The following is an 18,104-nucleotide window of genomic DNA, read 5'->3' as shown; positions in this document are numbered from 1 at the left end:
TCTGTGGGTCCTCAGGGTGGCATTGTTCCTGCAGTGGAGGTCGAAGATGTGCAGTCCCTCCTCCCAGATGGTGCCTATGAGCTGGGAGGCCTGGGTGAGGGTGGCTGGGAGGCAGTGGGGGCAAGGACCCAAGTGCCCACCTCCCTCCCTCACTGCTCCACTTCACAGACATACCCTGATCTGTGGAGGACCGGGTGCTGGGAACTTGCAAGGGGCAGGCAGAGGTGAGCAATCTGGTTCAGGGTAGGTACGTATTACTGTCCCACCTTAATGAGAAGCTGAGACTCAGAATTTGGGTGTCTCTCCAGGACTCAAACCCGGGTCTGCCTCTAGAGCCAGTGCTCTGGACAGCCTTGTCCCCTCGCCTGCAGTGGCCTGGGCCCCCAACAGGCCCACTCTGTCAGTGGGGTGCTCGGGCGCAAACTCAGCCCTCAGTCAGGAGGGCATCCAGGCACTGGCACCGAGTCCTGCGCCCAGGCCTGCGCCCTACCCCAGCTCCTGTCCACCCCCAGCAGCTCTCCTGGTTTTCTCTGCCGGCTTTTCCCAGAGCTGGGCGGGCCAGTGGTAGCAGGAGACAGAGACTCCACTTTAAGCAGGGTAGAGGGGCTTGAGTTCCATGTCAGTCACCTCCTGGTTCCATGTGGTCTACAGTAGCCCCCAAGTGAGATGACAGGAGAACATAAGGGATGGCAGAGACTAGAGGTCCTTGTTCGTCTCCTCTGACTCATCCTGTGAGCACCACCATCCGCTTCATTGCTGGAGAGAGGGACAGGGATGCGCAGGCTGAGTCCGGACCCTGAGTCCAAATTCTGATTGTGTGTTCTTGGGTAGGTTACTTAATCTCCTTGAGTTGTTTTCTCCAGTGGAAATCATGGATGATCACAACATTACCTGCCTCACTGCACAATCTCTAGTTTTTAGAAATCCTGTTTCAGGCACCTAGGTGACTCAGTGGTTGAGTGTCTGCCTTTGGCTCGGGTTGTGGTCCCTGGGTCCTGGGATCAAGTCCCACATTGGGCTCCCTGCAGGGAGCCTGCTTCTCCCTCTGCCTGTGTGTCTGTGTCTCTCATGAATAAGAAAATCCAGTTTCCTGGGGAGGGGATGTGGCACTTCTTGAGGCAACAGCGGCCCCTGGAGGCTGCACTCTGCTACGGGGTGCAGCCACACCCTGAGCCCAGAGCAGGAAGGTGGCCTCTCTGTGGGGGTGCTTGCCAAACCCTAGACCCAGAGGGCCAGAGACAGGAGGGGACAGCGTGTCTCTGTACCTTCTCTCCTGGGGCGGCCTCATCCACCCTCACGGTGCCCCCCATCTGCCCCACTCGGGCATCATCCTATACTGGAGCCCTGCCCTACACACCTCCCCAAGCCCCGGACCTGGGGCCAAGCCACAAGTGCGAGGTCTTCCTGGTCCACCCCGCCCCCCCATCTCACTCTTCCTGGAACTGACATTCTGGGTATTCCCACGTCTCTTTCCTCCTCTCCACCCGGAGCTCAGGTCTCATCATGTTGAGCCTTGATGGTGGCAAGGGCCTCCTGACACGCTGTGCTGCTGTCTCTCCCACCACACCCCACCCCACTTTAATCCTCCCCCAGCACACCCCACCCCACCCCACCTCACCCCACCCCACCTCAGTTCTCCACAGTGATCTTCCTAAGATGCGCATCTGACCAAGTCACCCTTCCACCCATCTGACCAGACCCCTGCCAGGCTCCTTGCTGCCTTGAGGGCCAAGGCCTCAATTTAACCATACTGCCTCCTCCTCTGCCCGCCCGATCACACTCTGGCCCCCCCGTATGCGGCACCCCCATGTGGCCAATATGCCCAGGGGCTCCCAGGGATGGGGCTCCATATTGGTCCTCTGTGATTGCAATATTTACTGGGTGCATACCTGGCAGTCAGTATGGGCTTCTTGAGGGCTATTTGAATAAATTAATGAGAAAACAGACCCAGAGAAGTACACTGACTACTCAAAGTGGCCTAAAGGGACAGGGCTCTTTGCTCAGTGCTCTTTCCACCCTACTCGCTGTCCCTTGGCCGCCTGGCCAGGAAGGAGGCTGGGAAGGCCTCCTGCCCTGTTGCAGAGGATGCAGCCAAGGTTGAGAAGGAGCAGGTCAGGGAGCCAAAGGCTAGGGGCTAAGTTAGGGATGGATGCCCTAGCCTCTGCGTTATGAGGCAAAGAAGGTGGGAGAGGGGATGGAAGGGAAATGAGACCTTCTGAGATGTCCCTGATCATCAACTGCGATAACCTGCTGCTGTAGCTCCCTCTCCCACCCCTGAAGGGCAGCTGGCAGAAAACCCCTGAGGTGTTTTTTTTTTTAAGATTTTATTTATTCATGAGAGACACACAGAGAGAGAGGCAGAGACACAGGCAGAAGGAGAAGCAGGCTCCCCACTGAGCAGGGAGCCTGATGGAGGACTCGATCCCAGGACCCCAGGATCATGCCCTGAGCTGAAGGCAGATGCTCAAACACTGAGCTACCCAGGACCCCCCCCCCCAACTCTGAGCTTTTCTGTCCCCTGTTGTCTGTCTGAGGGGGGCAACAGGGGTGAGTGTCCCTTACCCAGCCTCCCTCAGTTGTGGACCTTCCTCCCCGGGGCCCACGGGGGCTCCTTTCACAGAGTCTTCTTGGCACACCAAGCCTCACCTGTCCCTCCCTGTGGCCCCGTCTATTCCCCACCATCCCTCTGCGGGGAATGGGACACCGGTGTGCCCCTCAGGCGGACCCCCACCCCTGAGGACTCGTCCCCTCGGGAGCCCGCTCTCACTCGCCCTTGTGGGCATCACAGGTCCCCTCTGCGCAGAAGAGGGAGAAGCTGCATCTGCCTTCCAGGGATGGCTGGCACCCCCCAGTGCAGCTGCACTGGGCTCTTCCAACTCCGCCTGCCTTCCCCACGTAGACAGGGCGCAGAGGCCTTCCTGCGGCTCGGGAACCGCTCTTCAGGGGGTGTGCGGTGCTCAGAGGCTGCCGCTTTTAGCTTTGGAGCTTAGCGGGGACATGAGTAGATTGAGAAAGTCTTCATCAAACATTATTCCAAGTTCTCTTGTCACCCTGTCTTCTTCCTCTGGGATCAATTCCCACCTCTCAAGGTCCCTCTTAAAATACAGCATCCAAAACTATACTCCATGCACGGAGGGCCACAAAGCTGTCGCCCCTTGGTCTGGACACCCTGCACCCGCTCAAGGCAGGTGGAGTCATTTTGCCACGTTGGTTACATGAGGACCTTGAGCTCCGCAGAAACCCCCAGGCTGTCTTCAGTGGACACACTCTCTCTTCACTGTTCCTTTCTTAGGCTGCTGACTTTGAAACCAAAAGCAGAATTTTACATTTATTCCTATCAAATGTCATTTGGTTCATTTTTTGGTACTCAGTCAAAACGTAATTCTCCGGCAGCCTGGGTGGCTCAGCAATTTAACACCACCTTCAGCCCAGGGTGTGATCCTGGAGACCCGGGATCGAGTCCCACATCGGACTCCCTGCATGGAGCCTGCTTCTCCCTCTGCCTGTGTCTCTGCCTCTCTCTCTCTCTCTCTCTGTGTGTCTCTCTCATGAATAAATAAGTAAAATCTTAAAAAAAAGAAAACCTAATTCTCAATTCTTGCATAGTCTGTAGATCGGACAAATGCGGCTTCTAGGCTTTCAACCCAGTCTTTGACAAACATTTGCGATAGTAAAGTCGGAGGGCAGAACTCTGTGAGGTGGCCCACAGGGCCTTACTCTGCCTCTGGGTGTGGCCACTGAGCTGTGTATCTACCCACCACAGCATCACATGGCCCAGGTGTCCTGGGCCCAGGGACAGAAAAGTGCCGCCAAAGTCCTCACAAAAATCCTAGGAATCCATGGGGTGCCTGGGTGGCTCAGTGGTTGAGCGGCTGCCTTCTGCTCAGGTAGTGATCCCGGGATCCTGGGATGGAGCTCCGCATCGGGCTCCCCACTGGGAGCCTGCTTCTCCCTCTACCTGTGTCTCTGCCTCTCTCTCTGTGCCAGGCTGTGGTTGCTGGAACCTACTTCCCCTGCCTTAGGAAAATCAATACCACATTTTTTCTCCAGCATCCCAGAGCATCTCTGCTCCCCATGAGCCCCCAAGTTCACCAACAGTGTCCATAGGAGAGTTTGCTCCAGTGCAATGGCTTTCATGGTGATGGTCTTCAAAGACTTCCCCACACGTGGTCTTGTTTGATCTTCAAAGAAAATGTATGGGAACGGAGAAGTATTAACCTCCTTTACGGACAGGTACACTGAGGCTACTTAGAGAAGTTACACAATTTGCCCAAGGTGGTTAGCTAGAGAATGCAAATGTCAGACACGGTGCTCTCTCCTGGACACAGCTCTTGGAAGCCCCCAGCCCAAGCCAGACAGCAGTTTTGTGAGGTAACGTGAGGATGAAGAAGCCTCAGCCTCAGGTGTGCACTGATCCTCGGTCACCCCCTCCATTCTACACCCACCAGCCCCTCCCGGCCTTCATTCCATGTGCTGGTAGTAAATTCCAAAGCCTAGCTGGCCTGGGGATGGGTGGTGGCATCGGTGGGATGGCCTTCTGGTCCCTGACCCCGTTCTATCCCCCACCCCATTCTCTGTGCTTCCCTAGCTCTCTGTAGACACCCTGGGAGCTGAGTATTGTAATAATCTCACTACTTTTACCTCCACCAGCCGACCCTGAGCATTCATCACTGTTGTCCTCACAAACCAAACTGTGCGCTCCTCTGGGGCTGGGGCAGAGTGCTGACACTTAGCAGGTACACAGTGAACACTTACTAGCCTAAACTGGATTTATGTGGGCAGAAATTCCTTCCCCAGAGACAGCCTCCGATTCTTTTTGGCCCTGCCTCTCCTTTACATACTCCACATCTTACCCTTCCCTCATTAACCAGCTCAGGGATCGCCCCCTCCAGGAGGCCTTCCCCACTGCTCCCAACTCTGGTGAGCTCTCCACTTGCAGAGCTGCAGAATCCTCACAGGGATTTTGTTTTGTTTTGTTTTTAAAGATTTTATTTATTTATTTATTTATTTTTTTTAAAGATTTTATTTATTCATGAGAGGCACAGAGAGAGGCAGAAACACAGGCAGAGGGAGAAGCAGGCTCCATGCAGGGAGCCAGATGCGGGACTCGATCCCAGGACTCCAGGATCAGGTCCTGGGCCAAAGGCAGGCACTAAATCGCTGAGCCATCCAGTGATCCCCAAGATTTTATTTATTTATTCACAAGAGACGCACAGAGAGAGGCAGAGACACAGGCAGAGGGAGAAGGAGGCTCCCTGCTGGGAACCTGATGCAGGACTCGATCCCAGGACCCTGGGATTACGACCTGAGCCAAAGGCAGATGCTCAACCACTGAGCTACCCAAGTGCCCCTCCTCAGAGGGATGTTTTGAGGATTCCGTCAGAGAGTGCCAGTAAAATGTCAGAATATGCTGTGGCGCCTGCCAAGGCTCAGGACATTTGGGCTGTTTCTGCGGGCTTTCTCTTCCTGGCCCTGTCTATCCACCACCAGGGGGCACGCTCTGCCCAAAAAACCCCCCGACACAGAGGGCAAGATGGGACCCCTCTCGCTGAGAACTGGGGGAGGCCTTGACTTACCAGAACCGTGTGTTTGTGAGCCTTGGGTCATATGGAAGAGCAGTGGGAAGGATGGAGGTGCATAATGGGGAGCACATCCTCTCCCCCGGATCTCCCCGTTTCCTGGTGTGTGTGTGTACGCGCTGCGCCTCCGAACAGAACATATTTGTTCTTGTTTTCCAGGCTGGGTCCCTCTGTCCTCTCTCTGCAACGCGGCTTTCTCTCGGCATTTCAGGAGGGCGAGCACTCCTGTCTGCCAAACAACCAAGGTCCGGTGGCCCAGCGAGTCTTATCATTGCTCCCATTTTACGGGTGAAGAAACCGATTCCATGAGTGGTACCTCTCCTGGGTATGCTGAGTAACTGGGACTCGCCCTGCTGCCCCCCACCCCCACCCTCCGCCTGCCAGGCCTGAGTACCCGGCCCCCTCCCTCTGAAAACCACCCGGTAGGATTGGATTCCCCAGGAGGCCCCCCACTCCAGGATCCAGCACAGCTGCCAGCCGCCGGCTTCCCGAACTCCAGGGGTTAAGGCCTGGGTCCCGCCCCTTTTCCCGCCAGGCTGGCGGGAGTATGAATAGCCTCGTTTCCCACTCCCGACGTTCAGTCGCTCGGCTGCTCCTCGCCCCGCCCCGTCATTGTCCCTGCGGGTCTCCTTTTCCCTCCCGTCCGTCCTCAGGGCTGGGAGAGTTGCTTGCTGGCTTCTCCCGCTGCTGCCCCGTGTCTCTCCGCCTTCGGTGGGTCAGACTCTGGAGCAGGATGGAGGGCTGCCTGGGGGAGGAATCTTTTCAGATGTGGGAGCTCAACCGGCGCCTGGAGGCCTACCTGGCGCGGGTGAAGGCCCTGGAGGAGCAGAATGAGCTGCTCGGCGCGGAGCTCGGGGGCCTCCGGGCACAGACCGGGGATGCCTCCTGGCGGGCCCGTGCAGACGAAGAGCTGGCGGCCCTGCGGGCCCTCGTCGAGCAGCGCTGGCGGGAGAAGCACGCGGCCGAGGTGGCGCGCGACAACCTGGCGGACGAGGTGGAGGGCGTGGCCAGCCAGTGCCAACAGCAGCGGCTGGCGCGGGAGCGGGCGGCTGCCGAGGCGGCCCGCAGCCGGCGTGCGGCCGAGGCCGAGAAGTGCGCCCAGGCCCGGCTGGGCTCCCGGGTGGCCGAGCTGGAGCGCGAGCTGAAGGCGGTGTACGCGGCGCACGAGGAGGAGCGCGCCGGCCTCTGCGCCCGGCCCCTCGTCCCCAGCCGCCCCGCCGCGCCCCGCGGACCCCCCGCGCCCGCCCCGGAGCTGGAGGAGCTGGCGCGGCGGCTGGGGGACGCGTGGCGCGGGGCCGTGCGGGACTACCAGGAGCGCGTGGCGCGCATGGAGACGTCGCTGGGCCAAGCCCGCGAGCGCCTGAGCCGTGCGGTGCAGGGCGCCCGCGAGGGTCGCCTGGAACTTCAGCAGCTGCAGGCGGAGCGCGGCGGCCTCCAGGAGCGCAGGGCCGCGCTGGAGCAGAGGCTGGAGGGCCGCTGGCAGGAGCGGCTCCGAGCCACCGAGAAGTTCCAGGTGACCGGGGAGGGCCGGGGAGGCGCGGTCCCCGCCGGGCTCAGGGACCTGCGGGAGGCCGTGGGGAGCGGAGGTGGAGGTGCTGCCGGTGCAGGGGCCCCTTCTTAGAAAATCCGTCCTGGTGCAGAGGCCCTTGACTTTGCCGACTTTCTCTAGAGTCGGTGGGAATGGCGGGGGTTCAGAGCGTGTCAAGCACTCCCCGCCCCGGCGGACAGGCGCAAGAAAACGGCAGCAGCCTCCTCCTCGCTGTCTGGACAGGCCCCGGGCTTCCTGGGCTCTGCTATGGCTCAGAGGATGCGCTCAGAGGGTGCACAGGGCACCACTCCCACCCCTACGCCAGCCTGCCAGCCCGCAGCGCTGAGTCTGCCCGACTGGCCACTGGCCACTGCCCAGATCCTAAAGGCCTCTTCCCCAGGACAGGAGGGGTTCGAGCCCTGGGTGTGTGGCCACCAGCCTTACGACCATGTCATGGCTTCTCGGCTCCTGCAGCACATTCCAAAGGCCCGGTACAGTTGCTCGCTCTCACAGGGTGCAGATGGGACCAGCAGCTGAGGAAATAGCCTCCAGCCCGGGCCAGACAGAGGTCTGGCCATGGCCACTTCCCACCCTTCCTCTCTGAGGAGAAAGATTCCAGAACATGTGGGAAGCAGAGGGGGTAGGGGCCTGGTGTGAGAACCTGGAGACAGGGATTGGGACCCAGTGTTTGGCTTCCAGTCCTGCGGGCTCCAGGCCTCTTGATTAATCGTTTTTCCTTCTGCTTCCACTTTTTTTTTTCCTCTCCTCTCTCACCCCCCACTTCCTGTGGGAGCTGAAATCCAGGCAGCACTGGCTTCCATTCACTCTGCATCCTCTGAGCGGCAGCCAGACCTTGGGAGAGGCCCGAGAGGGGTCACCATCCTCATCTCCTCATCTTGGAGGCTCCAGGGGGGGTGCTCTGGAGAGGCATAGGGCAGTAGAGGCAGGAATTTGCTCTATGGAGAAGCCAGAAGCCAGAGAACAGAGGCAGCAGCAGCAGCGGGGTGGAAGGGGTAGGGGGGTGGGAGGGGGAGAGGTGGGCACAGGTTAATTAGCAAGAGGAGCCCTGCCCCTCACTGGCCCTCTCTGGCTTGTTCTGCAGCTGGCAGTGGACGCCCTGGAGCAGGAGAAACAGGGCCTGCAGAGCCAGATTGCCCAGGTCCTGGAAGGTCGGCAGCAGCTAGCACACCTCAAGATGTCCCTGAGCCTGGAGGTGGCCACATACAGGTATGGGTTGATGGTGACCAGCCCCAGCACACAGATACACACCTGCTCAGAGGCGGAGGCTCCACTGCAGGGACCCAGAGCCATGGGCCGTGGCAGCTGAGCTACCAGTAGGTTCCGTGACTCTACTGATTCTTCCCAACCCAGGATGTGTCCCCCTACCCTCAAGCCCACCTGCTCTTGTGGGTTTGGGACCAAAAAAGTATCCTGTGCCTAGGAAGTCCCCCAAGGAGAGATGATGTTGCTCAGTGGATGGCCTCAGGAGAGACAGCTGGACACACGTGGGGCATCTCCATCCAGACCTTCCCGGAAGGGGCTGAAAAGCCTGTGTGTATATGTGTGTGTGTATGTGTGTGTGCACGCTGAGGTAATGATGTCCTCTGGCAGCCCCAGAAAGAAGGAATTGCAGGTTGGGTGGAGGATGGCACTGACTTGCCACCTGACCTGGGCCTCAGTCTCCTTGTCTGGAGATGGGAGATGGGCTGGGTAACATCCAAGGCCCCTTCCGTCCTGAACATCATGGGCTTGACTCCCCTCAAGCCCTAGTGCCCCGGTTCTGCCCAGACCATCTGCTGATCACATTTCCTGTTGGCTCCAGAAAGGCTGAGACCAAGGAAGTGCTGCCTCTCTGGCTCTGTGGCCTTGGGCCAAAGTCCAGTCTCTTCTGGAAACCTGATCTGTTGGGTGGAGGACCCAGTGATGGAACCCAAGGAAGGGGCTTTGCCATAGGGTGGGGGCCAGTGCTGGACACACCATGAGGACAGTACCCTCAAGAATTTCCAGGCCAACCAAGACAGGGACGCTGGGGCAGGGGAGGCAGGGCCGTGAAAGGGAAGGTCAGTGAGGATCTTGAGATGAGGAAGAGGACACTGTACCTCCATGGAGCACAGAGCTCAGAGAGCAGGTACCCGGTAGGCAAGGACAGGTGAGACCATGGCAGACACTAAGCAGACTCCGAGTCCTTGAGAGGAGCAGGGAGTAAATGTTCAGCATGATCTGTTGAATTGGTTCGTTCCCCCTCCTCCTCGTGTCCCTTCTTCATTCCTCGTGGGGCACGGAGGCAGGGCTGTGGACACAAAGACTTCCATTGCCCTGAAAGGCTTGTGATCCAGAGTACTTAGAGATCTCAGGATGAGGGCCTTGACCCCCAATCAAAACATGCAGGGCAAGGGTCCGGGCAGGCTTAACCACTGGTTTTTGAGGCATGAAAAGGATTTGGAGAGAGAGAACGGAATTCATTTGCTTTTGTCTGTGACCAGCTTTGGGGGCCCTGGGGGAGAAAGAGGGAGCCTATCCCATGGGAACCGCCTGAGAATTCCCACTTCCCCTGGGAAGCCCCCCTACTCAGACCCTCCAGACAGCCCTGTGGACAAAGGCAGCAATTAGCATGAGAATCAGCCCCACAGAGAGGATGAGATCACTGGCCTGGGGGCGGGGGGGATGGGGGGAAAGAGGGGGAGGTGTGTGAGTGTGTGCGCGCGTGCTGTGTAGACTGTGTGGGAATCTGCTCCTGTGTCTGTGAGTCTAGCGGTGTGTTCCAAATAAATGTGCGATGCTGTGTGACCTAGTGTGTGATATCTGTGGCATGTGTCCATGTGATTTCCAGAGCACAGCCAAGTATTGGCCCGCATGTGGCTTTTGTGTGGCGGCAGAAATGAAGAGAAGTCTGGCAGGATCAGGGACACAAGCTCAGTGGAGTCCTTCATGGCTGACTTGCCAGAGGCCTGTGAGCAGAGGGGTGACCCAGCTTTTCCTCCCTCATCCCCAGGACCCTCCTAGAGGCTGAGAACTCCCGGCTGCAGACCCCTGGCAGTGGTTCCAACCCTTCTCTCGGCTTCCAGGGTAAGAGGAGGGGCCAGATTCCCCTTCAGACTCTTTCCTTTGCTCTTTATACCCCGAATGATTTCTCTCCCGGGAGACAGAGTCTAGATCTTGACTCCTGGGGCTGCAGTAGCCGTGGCCTCTCAGCCCAGCCAGTGGAAGGTGGGGGCAGGGCTCATGGGCACTCTTGCCACACATGGTAGCTGCCTGGAAGCTCCCCGCCACTGCCAGTCCCTCCTGACACTGTTTCTTCCCCTCTGCCTTTCCAGACCCTAAACTGGAGCTGCATTTCCCTGGGACCCCAGAGGGCCAGCACCTGGGACCTTTGCTCTCTGCCCTGAGCCCTACTTCCCTCTCCTTGCCCTTGCCTGATACCCTTGAGACACCCATGCCAGGCTTTCTGAAGAGCCAAAAATTCCTTCAGGCCCGTACCCCAACCTTGGCCAGCACCCCCATCCCACCCACACTTCAGGCTCCCTGCAGTGTTAGAGATGCAAAGATCAGAGCTCAGGATGCCCCCCCCTCCCTGCTCCAGCCACAGATTGGGAGGCAGCAGGTTCCAGAGGCTATACAGGCTAAAGCCAAGGTGGCCATCCCTACCAGCATCCTGCCAGGACCAGAGGAGCCTGGGGGCGAGCAACGAGAGACCAGTACAGGCCAGTCCTCTGAGGATGCTACCTCTTTGGCCTCATCCCTCAGCCCTTATCACTCTAGTTTAGAGGCCAAAGGTAGAGAACTCAGTGGGTCTGGAATGGCCAGCAGATTCCAAGAGGAAGGCAAAGGGCAAATCCGGAAACTGGCAGAGGAAGAAACAGCCATAGAGGTCAAAATGGTGAACAGTTTGCAGCAGGAAACACAGCAAGAAGAGGGTCTGAACATGCAGGAAATCCAGGACTCCCAGGGTCCTTTGGAAAGAGAGACTCTGAAGTCTGTGGAAGAGAAAATTCAAGAGCCATCAATGTCTCTGGAAAAACAGAGCCATGAGACATTGAGATCTCTAGAGAGGGAGTATCTAGAATCTCTGAGGTCTTTAGAAGAAGACAAGTTAGATAGGCCAAACAGTCTAGAAAAGGAGAATCAAGAGCTATTGATGTCTTTAGAAGAGGAGGATGCAGAGGTAGTGAGACCTCTAGAAAAAAAGACTCTAGGACTAGTTAAGTCTGTAGGAAAGGAGGACCCACAGATGTTGCAATCTCTAGAAAAGGAGAATAGAGAAATAATGAGGTCTCTTGAAGACGGTCTGGAGACATTTTTATATCCAGAAAAGGAAAACCAAGAGTTAGTAAGGTCTCTGGAAGAGAACTTTGAGTCAGTGAGAGATCTAGAAAAGGAGAATCAAGAGCCACTGTGGTCTCTGGAAGATGAGAATCAAGAGAACTTGAGACTACAAGAAAAAGAGAACCAGGAGTTGCTAAACTCTCTAGAAGATGAGAAGCAGGAGACCTTGAGGCCTCTAGAAAAAGATAACCAGGAACCACTGAGGTCTCTAGAAGATGAGAACCAGGAGACATTGAGATCTCTAGAAAAAGAGAACCAGAAATCCTTGCGGCCTCTAGAAGAAGAGGACCAGGAGACAATGAGACCTTTAGAAGAAGAGAACCAGGAGCAAGTGAAGTCTTTAGAAGATGAGAATCAAGAGAACTTGAGACTACTAGAAAAAGAGAACCAGAAATCCTGGAGGTCTCCAGAAGAAGATAACCAAGAGACATTGAAGCTTCTAGAAGAAGAAAGCCAGGAGCCAGTGGGGTCTTTAGAAGAAGAAGACCAGGAGACATTGAGGCCTCTAGAAAAAGAGAACCAGGAGCCAATGAAGTCTCTAGAAGATGAGAATCAAGAGAACTTGAGACCACTAGAAAAAGAAAACCAAAAGTCCTGGAGATCTCTAGAAGAAGACAACCAGGAGACACTGAAGCCTCTGGAAAAAGAAACCCAGGAGCCAGTGGGGTATCTAGAAGGAGAAGACCAGGGGACATTGAGGCCTCTAGAAAAAGAGAACCAGGAGCCAGTGAAGTCTCTAGAAGATGAGAACCAGGAGACATTGAGATCTCTAGAAAAAGAGAACCAGGAGCCAGTGAGGTCTCTAGTAGAAGATTTGGCAACACTGAGACCTCTAGAAAAGGTGAAACCAGAGCCACAAATGTCTCTTGGAAAAGACCAGGAGATATTTAGACCTTTGGAAAATGAGGATCAACAGTTATTAAGGTTCCTAAAAGAAGAGAGTGTAGAGGCAATGAGATCTTTAGAAACAGAAAATTTAGAACAACTGCAGTCTGCAAGAAAAGACTTGGAAATATTGAAACCTCTAAAAACTCAAGAGTCACTGTGGTCTCTAGAAGAAACGAATCAGGAGACAATGAAGCCTTTAGAAAAGGAAAGTCAGGAACCACTGGAATCTGTGGAAGAGCACCAAGAGACACTGAGACCTCTAGAAAAGGAAAATCCAGAATCACTGAACTCTCTGGGTGAGGGGAACCTAGAGCATCTGAGACCTCCAGAAGAGCTTGGTAAGGAAAGTCCAAGGTACCTGGCTGAGGAAGAGACCCCGGAGCATATGGAGAATCCAGAGTCACCAAGGTCTTTGAAAGAGGAAGGACAGGAGTTGCCACTGTCTGCCACCCAGCAGGGGTGGGAAGATATGGTGGGGGGCCAAGAAGTGGATCAGAAAATGCTCCCTGGCAGGGCTGCAGTGGGTCAGGAGGCTGAGGGAAAGCTGGACCTGAGAGAGTGGGATGGCTCCGGGAAGGAGTCTGTAGGGCATGGAGAACTGCAGCTGGCAGCCACAGGGGAGGTCTGGAACCCTGGCAAGGGGCACCCAGGTTGCCCTGAGCCCAAAGAGCAGAGGATCCCGGTTAAGGGAGTCGGTGGGGAGGGAGGCACTGAGGGTTTCCAGGACCTTGAGGTTCAGCCAGAGCAAGTGGGGGCCCCAGGGCTCCAGGCTCCCCAGGGAATGTCAGAGGCAAGACAGCTGGTATCAGAAGGTGGAGATGAGTCCCCAGAGGGTGGCCAAACCTCCCTAGAGGTCACTTTGGGGTTGGAGACAGCTGTAGAGGACTCTGCTCCAGGAAGCCGACAGGTACCAGAGCAGGAGGTGGTAGGGCTGGAGGACCCAGGCCACCTGGCCAGAGAGGAGGTGATGGTCCCACCCATAGGTGAGGAAGGTTTGGAGGCAGAGAGGATGCAGGGCTTGGAAGGACCCTTTCTGGGCTCAAAAGAGGCAGTTGCTCTGGATCCAGAGCCTTCAACCCTGCTCAGGAAGAGCACAGACCCCCTGGCACCTCCCCAGTGCTGGGAGGAGGTGGAGCCTGAGGCTCCTTGGGGAGCAGAGGTAGGGCTTCCCGTTGAGACCCAGGGCCCCTCTCACAGTGGAAACAGTGGGGGTACCCCTCAGTCCAGGCCCCTGGGGTCAGAAGAAGCAGGAGAAGATGCAGACCTAATGCTGGGACCCCTCAGCCCAAGGCCCACTGAACCCCGGGTGCCCACCCCAATCCCTGGAGATGCTCCTGGGCTCCAGCTCCTGGCTGAGGGGAGCCAGGAGGCTGGCTGGGGGCTGGAGGGCAGAGCAGAGGCTCTGGGAAGGGTGGAGGGCGAGCAGGAGGAGTTGGGTTCTGAGGGGAGCCCTGAGGATCTCCAGGAGGAAGGAAAGAACAGAGAAGACAGTGAGGCCGATGAGCTTGGGGAGACTCTTCCCGACTCCACTCCCCTGGGCCTCTATCTCAGGTCCCCAGCCTCCCCCAAGTGGGACCAGGTTGGAGAACAGAGGCCCTCCCCTCAAGGCCAGGCCGGAAAGGAAGGCTGGGATCCTTCTGCCCTGGCCTCCCAGCTTGGGGAAGAGGAGGAGGAGGAGGGGGAAGAATGTGGTCAGGACTCTGACTTGTCGGGCGAATTTGAGGACCTGGAAACTGAGGGTTCTGTCCTTCCTGGGGTCCCTGGGGAGGCTGCAGAACGTCCAGGCCAAGTGCCTCAGCTGCTCCTGGAGCCAGCAGCCTGGGACAGGGATAGGGAGTCTGATGGGTTTGCAGATGAGGAAGAGAGTGGGGAAGAGGGAGAAGAAGAAGAGGGAAGAGAGTCAGAGGCTGGCCACTGGGGCCCGGGGCTCGCTGTTGGCACCCTTCCAGGGCCAGGTGGCCCTCAGAGAGGGAGCTTCCTGGGGTCTGAGAGCGTGGATGTCAGTGTTCCCTGGGATGATGGCTCAAGGGGCATGGCAGCTGCTTCGTGCGTGAGTGTCCTGGAGACTGAGTCCCGGGACAGCACGGAGCCCTCAGGCTCAGATGAGGAGGCTGACCCTGTTCCCTTAGAGAGGGGGGACCAGGTCCCTGGCCCTCTGGGAACCCTCACTGGGGTGGAAGAGCCAGGCCTGGGAGGAGGGGACGGGCTTGGTGTCAATAGCCAGGGCCCCAGCCTGAAGGAAGAGTTAGAACATATGAATGGGGAGGTGGTGAATGGGCTGCAGCAGTCTGAGGGAGGAGGGCAGGGGGAGCTGGGGGGCCCCGAGGGGAGCCAAGGGAGCCCCTTGGAGGAGGATGAGAGGGGTGCCCTGAAGACCCCTTGGGCGGGGCCTGCTCTTCACCTGGGCCCCAGCCAATTCCTGAAGTTCAGTCAGAGGGAAGGAGATGTAGACTCCTGGTCCTCAGGGGAGGACTAGAGAAAGTGCCTCCTCCCTCACTGACAACTTGGTGTGTGTGTCTCTGTGTGTGTGTGTGCGCACACACACACACACGCACGTGCACCCATACTTGTAGGAGGTCCCTAAGCCCCCTCCCTGCTCAGAGGCAGCACCCTTAAATTATAATCTCTTGACCTGTGGTTTCTGTCCAGGAGGTCTGGCTGGCCAAGGTGAGGCAGGGTGTGGTGTAGGGATGTGTTCCAAGAATGGAAGCTCTGGGAATACAGCCCAGCCCCTTAGACCCTGCGAAGGGGGACGTCTGGCCTGCACTGTCCTGTAAGGCTGAAGCCTATTGAACCACTGTAGGACTAGGCCCCTTCCCTCGAGCACCCCTTCTCCCATCTTATCATTGGGGAGGAGCTCCTCCCAGGAGAGGGGGCTGGGTGGTGCTCACCACAGGGCTCACCAGCCCTGTCCTTCCTTGCTGCATCCTCTTGGGATGCCTGGCCATCTGGTGAGGGTGTGCTCCCATGTCCTGACCACTGCCCCACCCCCACCCCCACAACGTATTCCTGCTGTGTTGTATCTGGCTCCTCCCTGCCTGAATAAAGTCATTCTCTCGCCTCCAAAATCTGGACTCTTCCTTCCCCAGTGTGGGGGGGGCCTCAGGGCTGGATGGAGTAGAGGAAACAGGGTGACTGGGGAGGAAGCTAGTGCGGAGGAGCTGTCCTCTGAGGACAGAAGGACCTGGAAGGCCTCACAGGGCCCTGGGAGGGCAGGGTGGCAGTCCAGGTGACCCCAGTGCCAGCAGAAGCCAGGCCCATCATCATCTCTGCCCACAGTGCTGATGACAGGGATTAGGCCTGGGGCCACCCCACCTTACCCCCCTCCCCTGACCCCTCAGTGCCGCCATATAATGAGCCCCTTGCCTCCAAACCCAAACAGTCTAGCCTGTGATGTCTGCTCCGAGTGGCTGGGTCAGAGCTGGATGAGGGAGGCTGTGTGGCCTCTCATCATGTCTAACCTCTCTGAGCCTCAGACTCAGCCGCAATGTGAGGTGTGCTGGACAGGGTGATGAGGTGGGGGCAGGAAGAGCAGGAGAAGGCCACGGGAGGCTGGGTGGGGAATGCAGCCTAGATCTTCAGTAGGACTTCCTCAGAAGATGGGAGGAGAGGGGGGATAAACTCAAGCTGTCAGGTGTGAAGGAACCAGCGGCTGTGCTGCCAATGGGTTTTGGCCTGGGGTCCCCACAGCTGCAGCTTCTCCCCATCCCCACCCCTCTTCCCAGGAGTTATCCCGGTCCCTGTGTGGGGCAGGGAGAGACCAGGGGTTCCTGGATTAGATGGGGCCCGAGGCCTTGAAATCAGGATACCCAGCAAGAAACCACTCCCGCTCAGGGCCGCGGCAGAAAGAACTGGCAACCCCTCTAAAGGTCCCGGTGCCGGCAGGCTGCCACATTTGGAGGGCAGCCCAAGTCCGGAGCAGGCTCTTCCTCTCCCCAGGCCCAAGGCTGAGGGCAGAGGGACAATGAGAGGATGAAGTCCCAACCCCTCTTGCCCCACTCAGGTCCTCTGGCCAAAGAGGGGTGGCTGGACAGGAGGTGCCCTGACGGAATCTCTCTGTCCCCTTCTCTGCTCGGGAGTCTCTGGATGCCCAGACCCTCATGTCACACACGGCCCTGCCCTTGAGTGTAGGATCTTGGCTGTCCCCACCCTTCTGGCAGCCCCAGCCTCCGCTCTCCCTCCTGTACCCACCGCTGACAAGGCCTTGTCTGATCCCGCTGGGCCTTGGAGCCAGCACTCTGGCATCCAGGCGAGTAGGGACCACTCCCTGCCCCTCCGCACAGGACAGAGGAGCCCTGTGCAATATCTGCTCCCCTTGGGGGCAGCCGCCTGGGCCAGGGGCCAAGGACAGAGGCCACGCCAAGCACTCCTTCCCTGTCTCCGGGTACCCATCCTGCCCCCCTGACGCCAGGATCCCTGGTCTCCTATGGGGCGGGTGGGGGACAGGGAGGATGTGAGTTAGAAATCAGGACTTCTGGGCAGCCCGGGTGGCTCAGGGGTTTAGCGCCGCCTTCAGTCCAGGGCGTGCTCCTGGAGACCCAGGATAGAGTCCCACGTCGGGCTCCCTGCATGGAGCCTGCTTCTCCCTCTGCCTGTGTCTCTGCCTCTCTCTCTCTGTATCTCATCAATAAATAAATAAGATCTTAAAAAAAAAAAAAACAAGAGTATTACTTTTCAACAAATAACTTGCTGAGCATCTGCTATGTGCCATGCACTGTGCATACACTGGGAATCCAGGGTTCCTTGCTCCCTTCGGATTGAATAAGAGCTTCTGAGCATAGGGATCCCTGGGTGGCGCAGCGGTTTGGCGCCTGCCTTTGGCCCAGGGCGCGATCCTGGAGACCCGGGATCAAATCCCACATCGGGCTCCCGGTGCATGGAGCCTGCTTCTCCCTCTGCCTGTCTCTCTTTCTCTCCCTCTCTCTGTGACTATCATAAATAAATAAAAAATTAAAAAAAAAAAAAGAGCTTCTGAGCATAAATCACACTTGAAAACAGCTGTAGGAGGTTGTGGGAGCATAGAGCAGGGGACCCCGCCTGACTTGGGTGGGGGGAATATGAGGAGGGGGAGAATGGGAGGAGGGGGAGGGAAAGCATCCTAGCTAGAGGGAACAGCATGTGCAAAATCCTGGGGCAAGACCAGAGACCCTGGCTTGAGGAGCAGAAGGAAGGTGGGTGTGGCCAGAGGTGAAAGATGAGGGGGAAGAAGGTTCACAGTGAGATGATGGAAGGTCTGAGTCCTGGGCTGATGCCTTGCCAAGCAGCCAGGAGGTGTGTACATTTTCCGGGGGGAATGAGGAGCCTCTAATGGGCTTGAAGGCATGGGTGGCATGACCAGGTTTGCATTTTCAATAAAACCTTCTGGGGGTTGGGCAAGGAGAGGTGGAGTGTGCAAGGAGTACTTCAGGAAGGCTACTGCAGTGGTCTGGGCAGGGGCGCTGGTGGCAGTAGGCATGTAGAGGACAGAAGTAAGGGAGGCAGGACCTCAGCTCTTGGTGGCACCGCTGTGGGAGACAGAAGGGTATGTGGCAGCGGAGGCTCTCAGGTTCTTGGCTGGGACAGCTGGGAGATGGTGGTGCCATCTTCTGAGCTGGAGAATCAGCTCAGGGGCTGCCCTGGAGTTCAAGAGAGAGGGCCAGGGTGGAAACAAGAGCCCGAGGGTGGGCAGCCTGGGGGTCACGCAGAGAGAGCCCAGGATGGAGCCCCCAGGTAGCTACCTGCAGAGGCTAGTCGGGGGACCCTGTCCTCTCAGAAAGTTGCAGGAAGGCTTAGACGTTGTTGGCACA

At 57.6% G+C, this 18,104-nt stretch overlaps 1 protein-coding gene across 1 annotated transcript; it reads left to right on the top strand.

Moving 5' to 3' along the window:
* The first annotated feature begins 6,137 nt into the window (after nt 1–6,137).
* NES (nestin) lies at nt 6,138–15,386 on the top strand. Its single transcript, XM_072829996.1, has 4 exons — nt 6,138–7,092; nt 8,210–8,334; nt 10,100–10,173; nt 10,422–15,386. Exons 1-4 carry the CDS (start codon nt 6,313–6,315, stop codon nt 14,792–14,794), a joined length of 5,352 nt encoding a protein of 1,783 aa, XP_072686097.1. The 5' UTR covers nt 6,138–6,312; the 3' UTR covers nt 14,795–15,386.
* Nucleotides 15,387–18,104: the final 2,718 nt, after the last annotated feature.

The sequence above is a fragment of the Canis lupus genome, chromosome 6 (assembly GCF_048164855.1).
Source record: "Canis lupus baileyi chromosome 6, mCanLup2.hap1, whole genome shotgun sequence".
Lineage (NCBI taxonomy): Eukaryota > Metazoa > Chordata > Mammalia > Carnivora > Canidae > Canis > Canis lupus.
This window is presented reverse-complemented; position numbering and strand designations above follow the sequence as displayed.

Coding starts and splice junctions, on each gene's coding strand:
- NES (XM_072829996.1), top strand. CDS start 6,313: ATGGAGGGCTGCCTGGGGGAGGAATCTTTTCAGATGTGGGAGCTCAAC. Junction 7,093..8,209: donor GAGCCACCGAGAAGTTCCAG/GTGACCGGGGAG, acceptor CTTGTTCTGCAG/CTGGCAGTGGACGCCCTGGA. Junction 10,174..10,421: donor CCCTTCTCTCGGCTTCCAGG/GTAAGAGGAGGG, acceptor CTGCCTTTCCAG/ACCCTAAACTGGAGCTGCAT.